The following is a 17,020-nucleotide window of genomic DNA, read 5'->3' on the forward strand; positions in this document are numbered from 1 at the left end:
TTAGGATTGGGATCAGAACTAATTGAGGATGAGAATATATTGATGAAGTAAATGTTTAGGATTGGGATCAGAACTAATTGAGGATGAGAATATATTGATGAAGTAAATGTTTAGGATTGGGATCAGAACTAATTGAGGATGAGAATATATTGATGAAGTAAATGTTTAGGATTGGGATCAGAACTAATTGAGGATGAGAATATATTGATGAAGTAAATGTTTAGGATTGGGATCAGAACTAATTGAGGATGAGAATATATTGATGAAGTAAATGTTTAGGATTGGGATCAGAACTAATTGAGGATGAGAATATATTGATGAAGTAAATGTTTAGGATTGGGATTAGGACTTAGCGAATTAGAATATATTGATGGAGTTAATGTTTAAAATTAGGATGAGGCTTGAGCGGATTAATGTTTATAGGATTAAGATTAGGACTGAGGAAATTATTTTTAGTGATAGAATTAGGATTGATTAATGTTTAGGATGTTTAGGATTAGGATTATGACTGAGCAGATTAATGTTCAGGATTACGATTAGGACTAAATGAATTAATGTTCAGGATTAGGATTAGGACTTGAAGGATTAATGTTCTTCAGGATTAGGATTAGGACTGAGCGGATTAATGTTCAGGATTAGGATTAGAAATGAGTGAATTATTGTTTAGGATAAGGATTGGACGGATTTATTTTTCGGATAAGGATTAGGACTGAACGGATTAATGTTCTTCAGGATTAGAATTAGGACTGAGCGTATTATTGTTTAAGATTAGGATTAGGACTGAGCGGATTATTGTTTAAGATTAGGATTAGGACTGAGCGGATTATTGTTAAGGATTTGGATTAGGACTGAGCGGATTATTGTTTAGGATTAGGATTAGGACTGAGCGGATTATTGGTTAGGATTAGGATTAGGACTGAGTGGATTATTGTTTAATATTAGGATTAAGACTTAGCGGATTATTGTTTAGGAAGAGGACTAAGTGGATTATTGTTTAGGAATAGGACTAAGTGGATTATTGTTTAGGATTAGGATTAGGACTGAGCGGATTAGAGGATGAAGAAACAGCAAACCAACTTATTTCTGTTCTTCAAAAGTTGTTTCCTCACCTTGCCTTGAAAATAATAGGTAACATTTACTCAATGTATTTCCTTATCTTTTAACAACAATTTATTTTTTCTTTTGAAATTTTCACATTAGACATTATATATGTTCATATATGCTTATCATCTTGGGAATGGGATGTTTAGTGGGCAAAATTGATTGAGGAAACCCGTGGTTAAGTAATATTTTTAATTTTCCAAAAAGTAGTTTTACACAATTTTAATTCTCATTGAGATGAAAATGCACGTTTTTTTCATGAAAACTTCGCAGAGCGATTGGTTATTTTAAATAATTGTCCTCAAGGGACGTTAAGTCACTTAACGTCCTTGTGTTGTAAGAATAAAAGGTCGGTAATGTCGGTAAAATGAGAGCTGTAAATTAGATTGTTGTTAAAATAATATTTGAAAGTTTAGATATATAATATATTTTAGCTTGTAGTGATACCAGGGGAACCCTAGCCACAGCAACCCAGGTACTTTATATTTTGCTTTAAAGGGATTGTGAAGATATTGGAGTAATGTGGGAGGTACCAATAATAATTATGAATGGAAACAATACCCATATTTTTGAAATTAGGATTAAAAATTAACCGATTTCTCAACATATTCAGCGAGTATAAAAAGAACTATAAATTGTTTCCAAATTTATAATAGCATTTTTCAAGGAAAACTGGATAATCATGCAAATATTGTAGTTTTTTAAATCTTTTATATATTTATAAATATAACTTACGAAATATTAAAAAAAGGGTTTTTGGAAAAAACGCTGCAATGATTATTACTCTGACACGTATGTACAATGTACATGTATTATGTGACTTTTACGCTTTTGACAATCAAGTTTTTTTTTCTTAACAATTCCTGGAAAAATTTTTTACTCACTTTATTCCATGAAATATAAACAATTTCAAGCTGAACAAACATTATCTAGCTTACTCAAGGGAAGGATATGGTAAGAATGAGTAAAACAGTAAAAGTAGGAATTAGAGCATGCACATTTTGTAAACAGTGCATGTTTATTTATTATTGATATGTTTATTAATATAAAATTAGTTTTTTTACAACTAAAGTTGATCAAGACAATTTCCGGACATTATTATTTGATAATTTTAGTGATGTGAATGGAATATCAATTTATTGAATTTTCTTTGCTGCTCATCACAGAAAATGGAAAATGTTAAAAAAATATAATTTTCATTGTTATTATTTTACAATCTAAATTTTAAATATTTTTAATTATAATTTGTTCAATAGATTTCTTTGGACAAAGCGTTGAACACTTATTTGCATTCTTCAATAATTCAAAGAGTTGCAGGTCTTATTCTCAATGGTACCCTTTAAACCCTTGTAATTTTTTTCTAAAAATAATTATTTAAAATTTTGGTTTATCTTAAAAGGTTCCTTGCGGATTTATACTGCAGGGGTAATGAAGAAAAATTATCAGAATTCAACACTTTTAAAATCTAAAAACGACAAGATCTTCCTAGTTGTTCTCTGATTATGGATTTGAGGGTACCGTTGTGAGTTGTACATGCCACTCTTTTTAAAGAGGGGGTCACTTTAAACTATGCCTACAGTCTCTCCATATGTTTACTAGACTGGTGGTATAGTACTGATTGCCGGAACCGGAAGCAATGGTCTTCTTCTCAATAAAGATGGGTCAGAGTATAGGTGTGGAGGCTGGGGTCACATGATGGGTAGGATTATATAGATATCAAAAACAAAAAAATTAAATTAAAGATTAAATAAATTTTTATCTTAGTCATCATCGTTTTCAGCTTTATCATCATATCAAAATTATCAACATTATAATTGTTAAAATTGTTATCATTAATATCATCATATCAACGTTATCAAAATTATAATCATTATCATCTTTATAATTGTTTTCATTGTTATCACTGTTATCATCATTATCATCATTATCATCATCATCACTGTTATCATCATTATCATCATTATCATCATCATCACTATTATTATTTTTATCATCACTATCACCATTATTATCATTCTCATTCTAATAATTTTTATAATTATTGTCATTCTTATCAGGATCATCGTTAGCATTGTTATCATCATTATCAATATTGTCATCTCTATCATCATCTCTATCATGATTATTATGATGAAGGTGATGAGGGAGGTGCCTGGTGGATTGCTAACCGAGCTTGTAAACTATATTTCGATTCATTGGACAACATTGTACACAACAAAGATATCAGGAAATTTTTCTTTCTGAAAGCATATCTTCGTTTGGAAGTCTGATAGTTAAAAAAAAAGAAAGCTTTGCTTGAACTTTGCTAAAGTTTGTATATCTACTGTAAAGAAGACCATTCAAATATTAATATTTTAGAAAAATTATCAAGAAAGAATGTATGAAAAAGACAGATAACTCAAGTTTACTAATCTCCCGTAAACTTGCAATCTTATTGTTTTTTAAAATAAATACTATAAAAACCCAGTAATATGTTAATGTTTAAATTTAAAAAGGAAAAAACTTTAAGTCTGATAGAAAAGCTGATCTTTGAGCACTTCAGCATAAAAGATAGGTAGAAATCTTCAAATTATAGAAAATAAAATATCTGAATCTCCCACAACTGTTATTGTATATAAAAATGATCACAAATTGTTAAAAATACTAAAATGTAAAAAAATTATGAAATTTAATTTTTATGATTTAATAAAAAAATTAAAAAATTGTTTTGTTAAGGTTTGGAATGCTCTATCATCTGTATGAAAACTTTAACAAATCCTTCTTTGCATCTCTAACCAGCAAACTTGCTGCTGCAGCTAACCAGGGTTAGATATTATTTATCAAAAAGAAAGAAATTTTTTTGTTAGAAACATAGTTTATGCTTTTTTTAAAGAGACTGTCTATGTAATTATAAATGACCCTGTTTAAAAGATTTGCATGCTGTATTCTGATTCACAACCTTTGTCTTGACATAAGGGAGGGCAATACGCTTGTTTTTCTAAATGAAAATTGATAATTGCGTCTATCTAGAACTTTATACAAGAGGTAAGGAAGAACAATTTTAGAATTTTTCAATACATACCTTGAAGTCAGGGGCGGATACAGGGGGGAAATCCTGTATCCGCCCCTGCCTGAAGTGTTTTATTTCTTCAGGCGATGAGATTTGTATTAAACTGTTTCATGATGCTGGAGCAGCACTTGGGAACCATGTTAAAGCTCTTGCTCCAAATGTTCACAGGTATCCACTTTTCAAAAATACTAATTTGATTTTAAATTATTAAGAATATTTCAAATGTAAAAAAGCATTGAAGAAACATGATGAAAGGAGAGGATGCTTATCCATCAAGACCTACCTCAAAGATTAATAAATTGGGTCACAAGTACTTAAGCAATCTGTAATCTGTATGTCTGAATTGTATTTTGTAAGTTGTAAATAGCTGAAGAGAATGATATTTATAACAGAATTGTCATATTATAAAGAAAAAGCATCAGTTATTTTGAGTTGTTTATCATAAAAATATGTCTTTCATTGGTCTAATAAAGATTGTGAAAAATGCGGGCTCTTTCTAAAGGTTTTCAGAGTTTTCATGAATTTTTGTTCCATATATACCATATATTCTTTTTAGGAATTCAATGTTTAGAAATGTATGTAATTATAATTTTGACAATGAACTATATGTAGTAGAACAGATTGGCGACTTGTTTTTTTACTGCATTTTTTTCTTATTTTAATTTAGTATTTCTCTGGACTTCAGAATGATGGGTGGTCTGCTAATAATAATAATAATGATGTACATCTTTACAGTCTAAAATTTCATTCCATTTTACATTTGAAAATATGTTTAACATATTAAATCTGTAAAGATATGTTAAAAGCATAACAGAGTTACAACTTTAGCTTTATTTTATCAAGAGATAATCATATTGAATAAAAACAAACAATTTTGAAGCTTGACATTTTATTACCAATTTCCAACAGTTTTTTTGGCACATCAGAGTTCATGTTTTTTATAACTATGTTTAAGCAATAAAGTGCATTACTGCTGATTTCTTAAATTTTGTCTAGAAAAGAAATATATAAGTGGGCAAAACAAATTGTTAAATGAGGTTAACAAAAAAAATATAGTAATTTTATGTTAAAGAGAGTTTTCTTAGATCTCCAAACTTTACTCTCTCTTTTGTTATATATATATGTATATATATATATATATATATGTGTGTAATCTTAGTATTACCCGTACATCCACTCAAATTGGTTCTAGAATCGGAATCTAAAACTACCCTAACTAACCAGTTCTTGCTGCTAACAGAATAAGACATTAATATGGTATCGCATATAAAATTAAAAGCATGTATTGCTGTATACATCATTCTGACATCTTTACATTATAGAGCAGGGGCACTTAGATTCACTCTGGATTCTGTAAACACACCAATCTCTTTTGGTGCTATGTACACTATGTACAGGTATCTAGACACTAGACCAGCTGTACATAAAACGATCATGAACAACTTGATGAAGATAATGGTACTAAGTGGGATTATCAGCACTCTGCATGTATTTGTGTGGTCCTTCATGGTCAATGTGTTACATCAAACTACTAAACACCTAGTTGAGGATCACTCTTCTCTAATGTGTAGCTTAACTGAAGCAAGGCCGCCTTTTCTAATGTTCGCAATGACAGTGTTTTTCCTACAGATCTCAAAACTGTATCTTGTGCTCTTCCCTCACAGCTTCTTCAACTTCAACCATGAGCTAGGGACAAAAGCAAGTATATTTCTGATAGTAATAACCTTGGTATCCGAGATATTGTTCTGTGTTGGACTAAATGGACACTACTGCTTGAAACCGCACTTCAATATAATAGCTTACCAGTTAAACATCCAAGCAGAGGCATCCACAATACAAATATTTCCATGGTTGGGAATTCAGATGGTTGTTGGTGTTCTAGCAGAAATTACTTCAAATACTTTGCTTCTGTACAGAGCATGGAAGCAGAGAAGAACTACTGCACCAGCACCACATCTACAACCCTTTGTAGTATCAGTTAATGGTCCAAATATTCTAGCCCCAGTCAGCAATGCTTTGCCTTTGAACCAAGAACCCCAAAACTCCAAGGAACAGACAATTACTAAAAATTTTACATTGATTGTTTGTGCATTAGTGTTCTCTTTGATCTGGTTAAATATTATAATGGACTTCACAGAAAGCACAGAGATGGTCAAAAATGTTTCTCTAACTCTCACCTTAGTCTTCTTTCAAGTAGCAAGAAATCTAGTTCCTCTAGTGTGGTTGACCAGTTGCGATGAGACAATTGAGTTTGCTTCTAGGTTGTTTAAAGACAAGATAATCCTCTGCCCTACGGTGATCCAGAACATGGTTTCAAGATTTGTTAATCTTGAACTGATGGACTAACTCAAAAATGTTGTCGACTTGTAATTCTTGTATTTTAGTCAATAAAGATGTAGTTTCTTATATTAATTTATTCTTTTTTTTCTTATATCTGCTCTTGAGAAAATATGATTACTTGAGTGCTCATTTAGTTATTACAATAAAATGGTAAGTACAAGATAATCTTTTGAATTATCTTCGAATTCATTTCATTATCCATTTTTCCGAATGATGGATAAAAAAATCCATAAAACTCCATGGGATTTTCAAGTATGTGTTGGTGATTCCATATACAGGGTGAGTCAAAAAAAGTGTGATTAGTGGCGCCTGGTACAATTTTTCACCAGGTGCCGCTAATCAAACTTTTTTTATTCAACCTATATATATATATATTCAATCACTTTACATTATTTATTTATTTTCATTATTTCCTTCCAACATAATTTTTTTGAGTGCAGATTAAGTTTTTACAAGACAATGTTAAGTACAAGCTTATCTTTTTAATCTTCTTCAAAGTACATTTCATTATCCATTCTTCCAAGCAATGGATAAAAAAATCCATAGAACTCCTTGCAGGGGATTTTCAAGTATGTGTTGGTAATTCCACGTATGTATATCACTTTATATCACATATGTATATCACTTTAAATAGATTCATTTTAATTTTTTCCTTCCAATATAATTTTTTTTCTCTGAATTTAATTTTAATTGATTTCTAAGTTGTGAACTGCGGGCATAATAATTACATACATAAACAAGATTAATTAGTGATAATTATATGTAAATACATATTTATGACTGAAGAAACATGTGGACTGAAAATCTGTTTTGTTTTTATCTTAATGAATTTTTTTTCTTTTTAAAGTTAATATTATCAGCAAAGATAAAATTAAACAATGAATAACCTGAGGATTTTTCATCCTGTGGAAAAATGGATAAATTGAAGAACAAATTTGAAGATTAATTAAAAAAAACATCATCAGAATAGAAAGAGAACTGAACTTGAACTAAAAAAAAATTTAAAAACAGGTTTACTACACACTGAAAGTTTTATTTGATTTTGGTTTTAAACAAAGTCTTTTATAGGTTAAGTAAATGGTAAAGAAAGAAATTAGTATTAACCCTGTAAAGGCTGGGGGTCAGAATCTATGTATAGAAAAAGGCCTTAGAGAATAGGTATAGTGTTGAAATGCATGTTCATAGCCCACAGATTATTGAAAATAAATTAGATTGATAACTTTTATAGTTTAGGTGCTAGGGAGGGTTGAAAAAAAATACCAAAAGAGGACAAAAACATGCTAGAAAATATTTGTTTTTGTTTAAAATAAATATCAGTGTGTGACACATGTTTTTACACCCATTTTTCAAGGGCTTTTCATCAATATAGTATTTAGATCTGTAGCTTTAGTAAAAAAAAAGTTATGGGCTATTTTTTTTAAATCCCTCAAATTACTATTTATTAACAGTCAAAAAATGTCACGATGATAGTGTCAAAAATGAGAGAGCTAGGGCAAGAAAAGCTGGGGGGGGGCGCCAAACGACCCACGATTAGTGTTAGGAAGTTTTGTTTCTGAAGTTCTTCAAGGGTAACCCTGAAGGAAACTGAGATAAATATATACTTTACTGTTTAGGCCTATGATGGAGGGCGAAGGTGGACTAAAGGTAACTTTTTCACCCAATTTCATTCTTGAGAACTAAATAGATTACAACAAAATCTAAATGAAGACAATCCTATTGTCAATTATTTGGGGCAATTGAAATATGAAATGGCAAGTTCAAATTCTAGGCTCCAAACTTTTTAGCTGAATTAATTTAGCTGAGATGATTTTACAGGAAAAGTTAATTTGTGAATTTTGGGAAAATTATGAAAAAGGTGAAAAACGATCTAAATACTTTTCATTCTTTCCCCTCAATTTCTTAAAAACAACAATTGGGTAGTTTAAACAGTTTCATTTCAGTTAATAATTTAACCTTCAAGCAATAACACTGGGACCCATAAAACTGTGAAATAGAAAGACGACTTTAAGACTATTTTTACAGTAATAACCAGAAAACTTATGGATTAGGAAGACGACATTTAGACTCTTTAAGTATGTCTTAAATAGTCCAATAAAAATGACACAGTAATTGTGCAGTTTAAACAGACCCATTTCACTCAATAAATGATTTAATAAGCTACTGTAAAACTATTACTGTTGGTAACAACATCAAGTACACTTAATTATAGCTTAAATGTCAACTTCATTTTCCACTGTTATATGGCTCCCACTGTATTAAAAGGTTGTTTGTGTTGGTTCTGTGTGGAAATCTTGGAGTCTTCTGAAACCAGGCTTCATTCAGGCAGTTGCTCAATCTCAGGCAACATTTATAACATTTTTACAATATTTTTAATATTGAAGCATTTTTGATAAAAAAAACTTGTTTAATTTTTGTTTTGTTTTAGAGCATACCTGAATTGAGTTTGGTGGAACTTGCTGTGGGTAAGTTTTAGATTATTCTTAAATATTCTTATAGTTTTTAAATTATAGTTTATTTGTTTGTCAAATTGTTAAAATTGCTGTATTTATAATAACTGCAGACGTCAAAATTTTCCCAGGGACAATTTTTTTGAATTTTGATCAGCATTAAGGCTTCCCTTAGGCCCTATCGGTGTTGCCGTTTTGACAGTTACTGGTTACAAAGAAAGAAAAAAACAAATAAGCAAAATATATTTGTAATTTTATTGAATTGATCTATTAATTTCACTGCAAACTAGACACAAGAATAAGGTCAAATTTATGCGACAATACTGGTACGAAATAGTGACCTCGTAGCTCCTCCAGTTTTGATTTCACGCACAAGTATTGGAAAAAGCAAATTTATTCAGCTAAATTTTAGAAATTTAAAATCTTTTTTGTTCTTCTCAATAGCTCTTAATTGAGAGGGGTAATAATGATTAAAAAACATAATATTTTAATTTTACTGCAGTTTACTTTAGTTTAATGTGATTTATTAATGCTTGTTCATGTGGAGTTAACTTTAGCTTAACGTGATTTATTAACGCTTGTTTACGAGGTACAGTTCCAATATAACTCTTCGAAAAGGTAGAGTTTCAATATAACTCTTGGAAAGGTAGAGTTCCAATATAACTCTTGAGGAGGTAGAGTTCCAATATAACTCTTGAGGGGGTAGAGTTCCAATATAACTCTTGAAGATGTAGGTAGATTTCAATATAACCTCCTGGTAAGAAAGAAAGGGGGGGGGTCTAATAAGACTCTTAAGGTGGTAGAGTTTCGATATAAGCTCTGGGATAGGGTTCTAACATAAACTGAAAAGGTCTAAGAGAAGAAGAGTTTAACGGATTGTAAGTGATGACGTGTAAAAGGTTTGAAGGTTCTAGAAGGAAAAGATTTGAAATAAACGATAAATAAAAAAGAATTAGAGTATGTGTGTTATCACAAGAGCTGAAAAGCAAAGACTGAGGAAAATACCTGCCCGCCCCACTAGGTCGGTGCAGCTGACAGTAAAACCCCCTGCTTCCACTGACCCGGGCAGGTAGTGTACAATTCGTCATAACCCCCCGGCAGACAGGTCTCCAGGGGCCTAGACAACAAGAGTTAACTTTAGCTTAATGTGATTTATTAACGCTTGTTTACGTGGAGTTCACTTTAGCTTAACTTGATTTTTTAATGCTTGTTTACGTGTAGTTTACTTTAGTTTAACGTGGTTTATTAATGCTTGTTTACATGGAGTTTACTTTAGCTTAACGTGATTTATTAATGCTTGTTTACTTGGAGTTTACTTTAGTTTAACGTGATGTATTAATGCTTGTTTACGTGGAGTTTACTTTAGTTTAACGTGATTTATTAATGCTTGTTTACTTGGAGTTTACTTTGATTTAATGTGATGTATTAATTCTAGTTTGTCTAGGTATGGCAACTGGAGCCACCTACCTTGGTGCTCAAGCTGCAGATTACAATCTTCCGAGGTAATCTTAAAGGGACTGTAATTTCAAGAGACCCTCTAATTTAAAGGGACATTTCCGATTCACAAGAGTACCGTTATCTGTTTAAAAGGACAAAGATCTCTATAAAAATGATTTAAATGCTATTTATGGAGAAAAGCTAAATTGTAAGAATTTAAAACTTTTAAAGAAAAAATTGGTCATACGCTTGAAATTGTCTACAGTGATAACCAGAAAACAATGAAATAGGAAGACGACATTATAGCAATACTCAAGTGTATTTGATGGTGTTACAAAGCGAATTGTTTTACTAGACACTTATAAAACTACTTTTTTTGTTAAATGGGTCTGTTTACGCAGCACAATTGCTGTTTTTCATGGTCATTGAACTTTTTAAAGTTAAACTTAATTTTCAAAGTCGTCTTCCTATTCCAGAGTTTTCAGGTTATCACTGTAGGAGGTCACTTATAGTTCCATAAAAGTTCCTTAAAAGCCCTTAACAGAATTTTTAAGTAATTTTGTTAATTTTATATTTTACTAGGTTTTGACAGAATATATGTTCTTTTTCAAAATCTATTTCACTAAAAAATATTAATTTAGAGACTATTCTAAAAATGTGAAGCAGTTCTTCCACTACAAGAAAGAATCAAGCTAATAACAAAATATTGTAAAGACAATTATTACTAATTCTGAAATTTTGTGCCAGTATTTTTTTTTTATTATTATAAATTAATAAGTTTGCTAATCAAATATTTGACAGCTCTAAAATAATGATTTGTTAAAGAGATTCTGGTTAAAAATTATGAGAACATTTTAGCCAATTTTTTTTATTTTCATATTTTTAGTAAGTTAAACATTTTGTTTTGTTATTTTTAGATGGTGTTATTAGAACACTCTTCTTATAGTTTGTGTCTGTTTTTTAGGGTTGCTAGAGCAATCTCTTTTACTTTTTACATTCATATTATGATAGTTTGTAAGTTTTTTTTCTCATATTTTTTGTCTCTCAAATTTTGTATATTGTATATTGAATACCCAACACCCATTCATCAGAAATCCCCGAACCGTTGTAGCTTAAAATTTGTTAGGGTTGTATTTCCTGAATTGGGGGCAAAGAATACATTTTGGGCTAAAAGTATCCCAAAAGTATTTTTAAAACTGGTTTTTTAATTCCCATTCATCATTCCCCCCCCCCCCCAATCATCAAAAATCAGTTTCCTTTAATTATTCTTAAATTTATATATAATATACCTCAGGGCGGGGGGTCTATATAGGCCCAATGCCCATAATTCTTTATCGCTTCATTGTTTATGTCTCCGTGAATAAATCTCAAATTGTGTGGCTCCAGATGTTGGTCTAATGTCAACTGGAAACTTTTGATGGAACAAAATTAGAATTAGTTTTAAGGATTTCTCCCTCTCTCATATTTTACAAGTTGAGTGTTTAGATAGATAATGACTTTTTTATTACCAACCAATGTTAATTTGTTTCTTTTATTCAAAAGATACCAACCATAGATTAAAGGGTTAATTGATAATTTTTCATAAATATTTATAACATCTGTAACGGACGAATTTACTAAAAAAAAATTCTGATTTTTACATTTAGCTGCTGTAAACTTTATATATAAAACCCTCATAATTTATTTCACATTATTTCATATTGGGACTAAGCCCCTCTAGAATGTTTCCATGAATGATACTGCCAGATCTAAAATACGTTTCTGTATCTTTTGGGGGTTTCCCAATAGTTTAAAATCTTTATATCCAGGGCTGAGAGGAAAATGGACAATACACAATTGACACTTTAAAGTCTGTCCGGTCTCAAAGCAGTGTGGAACTTTATGATGGATTTAAATCCTATATTGTAATCAGTCCTCCCTGTTTTATTGCCTATTAATTGATTTCATGAAGATTTTGGGGTTCATGCATACTTACAGTTACTCAACATTGACATTAGCATGATGAAGGAGGGAGGGGAGGGGGGAGTTGGAAAGGATTAACTGGAACCACTCGAGATCATCATAAGGTTAAATAACTGTATGTATTTAACCCGTTGATATTTTTAAACTTTTGTCAGGATAATTGAATTCAGACCGGGTCGGAGTGGGGTATAGAGTTAAAATATAATTTGAGATTTAGATTGATAATCAGACGATAGATTCATAAATAGGACTGTCCGGAGTAAACTTGTCCGTCTTCACTGTTCATCTTGCGGAGACATTATGGACACATCTTTACAGTCATTTACCGTCTTTACAAAATAAACACTAGTAGACATATTAATATTAAGGCTTTTGAAATTGCAGGTTTTATACAATGCTAATTCATAACAATGACAATATCGAATATGTCACTGCATTCCCATGTTTTTTGGGACGCCCTGTATAATAATCCTTTTGTTATATTTAATTAGATTAAAGAAGCGCGGATAGAGCTTCAACTTTATATTTCAGATTTCGATAATTTTGGTTTTATTTAATAAATTGAAATCTAAATGATACTAAAGGGTATCCCATTAAACATGGGAATTCAGTGACGAAGTCGAAAACGTCTTTTTAAATAATTCTTTGATTTAGTATATGTGATACCTACTCTACCTACTGAAAAAGCTGTAATCCGTAAGAGTTTTGTCTGCTATGTTCACATTTTGTTTGTTTATGTTTTGACTGCATACGTTTGTATACAAACAGAGTAAACTTGTCCGTCCTCACTGTTCATTTTGCGGAGACATTACAGACACATCTTTACAGTCATTTACCGTTATCATAAAATAAACTCTAGCAGACATAATAATGATATGGCTTTTGAAATTAGGTATTACAATGCTAATTCATAGCAAAGACGATATCGAATTTGTCACTGAATTCCCATGTTTTATGGGACACCCTTTATCATATTTCTATGATAAGATTGTAAGCAAATTGCATTTTTTATTATTGTTACAAGAAGATGTGACTGTGAAGACGAGTGGATATGGAAAATAAAGAAAATAACTTACAATTACAGCCATAGGGAGTATGCATTTGATGTAGCTGACAGTGTTAATTCTGTATACAAGTCGTCTCTGAAGTTCTTTCAATCTTTGAATATAACAATTCAAAGGCTTATTTGGTGTTTAGCCGATAAATAAAAATGTCAAGGAAGCAGGCGTGTAAGAAAAAATACTAGATAAATTCCATACAGTCGTCTTTAGGTCTCATACTTTGTGCTTCACCCTGTAAAATAAATAGTTTTGCAATTAAGCATTAAAAACTTCTGGATAAAAGTTCAAATTATTCTGCGTGTTTATAGACAATTATCCTAACGGCAAATCTCTGACCTATAAATAAGTGCACACAATTCTTAAAATAATCAAACTTGTAATTTGAAACAGTTCACGCTGAACCTAATAGGTCAGATATAGTTTAGATTTATAGGTTAAAATTGGTACGCTTAGTCACAGCTGATCCTCATAGTTTTGATTTTACGCACCAATACAAGGATAAGAAAAGTAAATTTAATGTAACAGTGGGCGAGTTTTGTTGATCTTTTACGATCAGCAATTCAAGGATGTTTTGGATCGCTGAGATCATAGCTACCAAGGGGAATCATGCCCCCTTTCCCCCCCCCCCATCTTTAACCCTACGGTTGGACTTTAGAGTCCTATTTTGAATCCTAACGGATTTATTTGAGTTTGCATTTGGATTCTATAAATAACCCAAGCGACGCCGAATTTTCCGTTATCTTGAAGACCCAAGCGTTGGGGAGGGGGCGGAACAACCCCGTGGTAGCTAGGGTTAAATGCGATCCTAGGATGGAGCGAAATCGAAGGGGGACAGACAGTTGTGATTCAGCTCCCTTGAATTAAGGTTCCCTTGAAGAATTCCCCTACTAGTTGAAACTGATTGATTCATAATATTTAAGTTTGTATTTTGTATCGTTCGATTTAAAGTTTGTATTTTTGCATCTTTTGTATATAAATATATTGTAAGAAAAACCGACTCGTTGAATATTTGAGGAACTAAGTGCATTGCTTTATTGATTTTTATTCATATACTATATTAATTATCCATGATTACATTTTAAAAATTCAAAACATTCTTGTTTTTATCATTTAGTTCTGCAATAAGAAGGATAATGATTGGAAACAAAGAAGTTTTTAATCAAATGTGCAATTTATTTAAGTTAGACATGAGTGAGGTGTTTATTATTTAAGTTAGACATGAGTGACGTGTTATTATTTAAGTTAGACATGAGTGAGGTGTTTATTATTTAAGATAGACATGAGTGAGATGTTTTTTAATTTAAGTTAGACATGAGTGAGATGTTTTTTAATTTTAGTTAGACATGAGTGAGATGTTTTTAATTTAAGTTAGACATGAGTGAGGTGTTTTTTAATTTAAGTTAGACATGAGTGAGGTGTTTACTATTTAAGTTTGACATGAGTGAGGTGTTTATTATTTAAGTTAGACTTGAGTGAGGTGTTTATTATTTAAGTTAGACATGAGTGAGTTGTTTATTATTTAAGTTAGACATGAGTGAGGTGTTTATTATGTAAGTATCTATTTACTGTTTTAATAGGGATGCCGGCGTAATATTTTAAATACTGTAAAAACAATTTAGCAAAAGATTTTCATTTTTATTAAAAATACATTCAATGACCAAATTTGTGGAGGGAGGAAGAATGGTTCAACCTAAAATACCGTTTTCTGCATATATTTTACATCATTATATCTTATCTATACATATAAAGTTGTAATCTCTGTTTGTCTGTCTGTCTGGGTGTCTGTTTGTTTGTCCGACCTATAACTCAGGAACCCCTGAACCGATTTACCTCAAATTTCGATAGGGGAACTCAGGAGACCCACGGAATGTTATAAGCTTGGTTTTGAGATTCTAAGTTGAGTGGGTCGACTTTATTAGCGAAAATCTAGTTTCCCTGTAAAATCATTCAAGTGCGGGTAAACGGCGGCAGAAACTTTGAGTAATAGACAATAGAAATACATGTTTGTATCCAGATTTCTTAAATTTCATTGCAAAAGTATCAGAGCGTCCCTCTTTCTAGTAATAATCTTTTTTTGCTCATACAACTTTAGACCTTGCGTACATTTTGAACCGATAACTATGGAAATTTTACAGATCTGTTTTCATTTGCGGATTTTCAAAATAAAAGAAATTTTTTTGGACATAAATTTTGAGCGGCCTTTCATGTTAGTTACAAGTCTAAAAACCCTCTTACAAGTCTAAAAACCCTCTTACAAGTCTAAGAACCCTCTTACTAGTCTGTAAAACCCCCTACAAGTCTCAAAACCCTCTTACAAGTCTTAAAACCCTCTTACAAGTCTTAAAACCCTCTTACAAGTCTAAAAACCCCCTTACAAGTCTAAAAACCTCGTACAAGTCTTAAAACCCTCTTACAAGTCTAAAATCATCTTACAAGTCTAAAAACCCTCTTACAAGTCTAAAAACCCTCTTACAAGTCTAAAAACCTCTTACAAGTCTTAAAACCCTCTTACAAGTCTAGAAACCCTCTTACAAGTCTAAAAACCCTCTTACANTATATTCATTTAGTTAAGAGTTTGAGTTAAAATAAGTATTAATAGATATTGCTTTATATCGAGTAGATATCTTTAAACATATCGATGTGAAACTTTTTAGAGAGTAGGAAAGATTCTGCAGAAAAAAGTTGCCAAACCAAACAGAATTTTTATTTTGAACAAAAATATTTAGAACGTATATATAAGCTTTTCTGGGTTGCACTTTACCCTTAAAACCCTCTTACAAGTCTAAAAACTCACTCACAGGACTAAAACCCCATTTACAAGTCTAAAACCCCTCTTACAAGTCTAAAAACTCTCTTACAAGTCTAAAACCCCCCTTACAAGTTTAAAAACCCTCTTACAAGTCTAGAAACCCTCTTACAAGTCTAAAAACCTCTTACAAGACTAAGAACCCATTTACAAGTCTAAAAACCCTCTTACAAGTCTAAAAACCCTCTTACAAGCCTGTAAAACCCTCTTACAAGTCTCAAAACCCTCTTACAAGTCTTAAAACCCTCTTACAAGTCTAGAAACCCTCTTACAAGTGTAAAAACCCTTTTACAAGTCTAAGAACCCTCTTACTAGCCTGTAAAACCCTCTTACAAGTCTCAAAACCCTCTTACAAGTCTTAAAACCCTCTTACAAGTCTAGAAACCCTCTTACAAGTCTAAAAACCCTCTTACAAGTCTAAAAACTCTCTTACAAGTCTAAAAACCCTCTTACAAGTCTAAAGAACCCTCTTACAAGTCTAAAAACTCTCTTACAAGTCTAAAAACTCTCTTACAAGTCTAAAAACAATCTTACAAGTCTAAAAAACCCCTTACAAGCCTAAAAACCCCACTTACAAGGCTAAAAACCCTCTTACAAGTCTAAAAATATTGAATGTTTAAAACGATATCTGTCGGTAAAAATCCTCCACCTGTTTCCCAGCAGCAAAGACAACACCAGAAAATAAAGTAATTTAACCACAATGCTTGTAAACTTAAATATATTGCAACATTTAGTCCAACCATGAAAATTATTGTTTTGGTTTTAATACACTGGCAGGTCTGCACACATTACAGCCGCAGCTTTTTAAAGAAGGGGG

General features: G+C 31.3%; 1 protein-coding gene across 1 annotated transcript in view; it reads left to right on the plus strand.

The window, feature by feature from the left end:
* The window catches only part of LOC111716926 (N-acetyl-D-glucosamine kinase), a 13,789-nt gene extending 1,860 nt beyond the window's left edge, over positions 1–11,929 (plus strand). Inside the window, exons 4-15 of the mRNA XM_023492435.1 lie at positions 1,027–1,128; positions 1,536–1,576; positions 2,701–2,800; positions 3,238–3,328; positions 3,611–3,655; positions 3,817–3,905; positions 4,234–4,318; positions 8,104–8,134; positions 8,753–8,830; positions 8,916–8,952; positions 10,382–10,439; positions 11,016–11,929. Of these exons, the coding sequence (XP_023348203.1) occupies positions 1,027–1,128; positions 1,536–1,576; positions 2,701–2,800; positions 3,238–3,328; positions 3,611–3,655; positions 3,817–3,905; positions 4,234–4,318; positions 8,104–8,134; positions 8,753–8,830; positions 8,916–8,952; positions 10,382–10,439; positions 11,016–11,070 (812 nt within the window). The 3' untranslated portion in view covers positions 11,071–11,929. The remainder of the gene's footprint in view (positions 1–1,026; positions 1,129–1,535; positions 1,577–2,700; positions 2,801–3,237; positions 3,329–3,610; positions 3,656–3,816; positions 3,906–4,233; positions 4,319–8,103; positions 8,135–8,752; positions 8,831–8,915; positions 8,953–10,381; positions 10,440–11,015) is intronic.
* Positions 11,930–17,020: the final 5,091 nt, after the last annotated feature.

Source organism: Eurytemora carolleeae, unplaced genomic scaffold (genome assembly GCF_000591075.1).
Source record: "Eurytemora carolleeae unplaced genomic scaffold, Eaff_2.0 scaffold2281, whole genome shotgun sequence".
In the NCBI taxonomy this organism is placed as follows: domain Eukaryota; kingdom Metazoa; phylum Arthropoda; class Copepoda; order Calanoida; family Temoridae; genus Eurytemora; species Eurytemora carolleeae.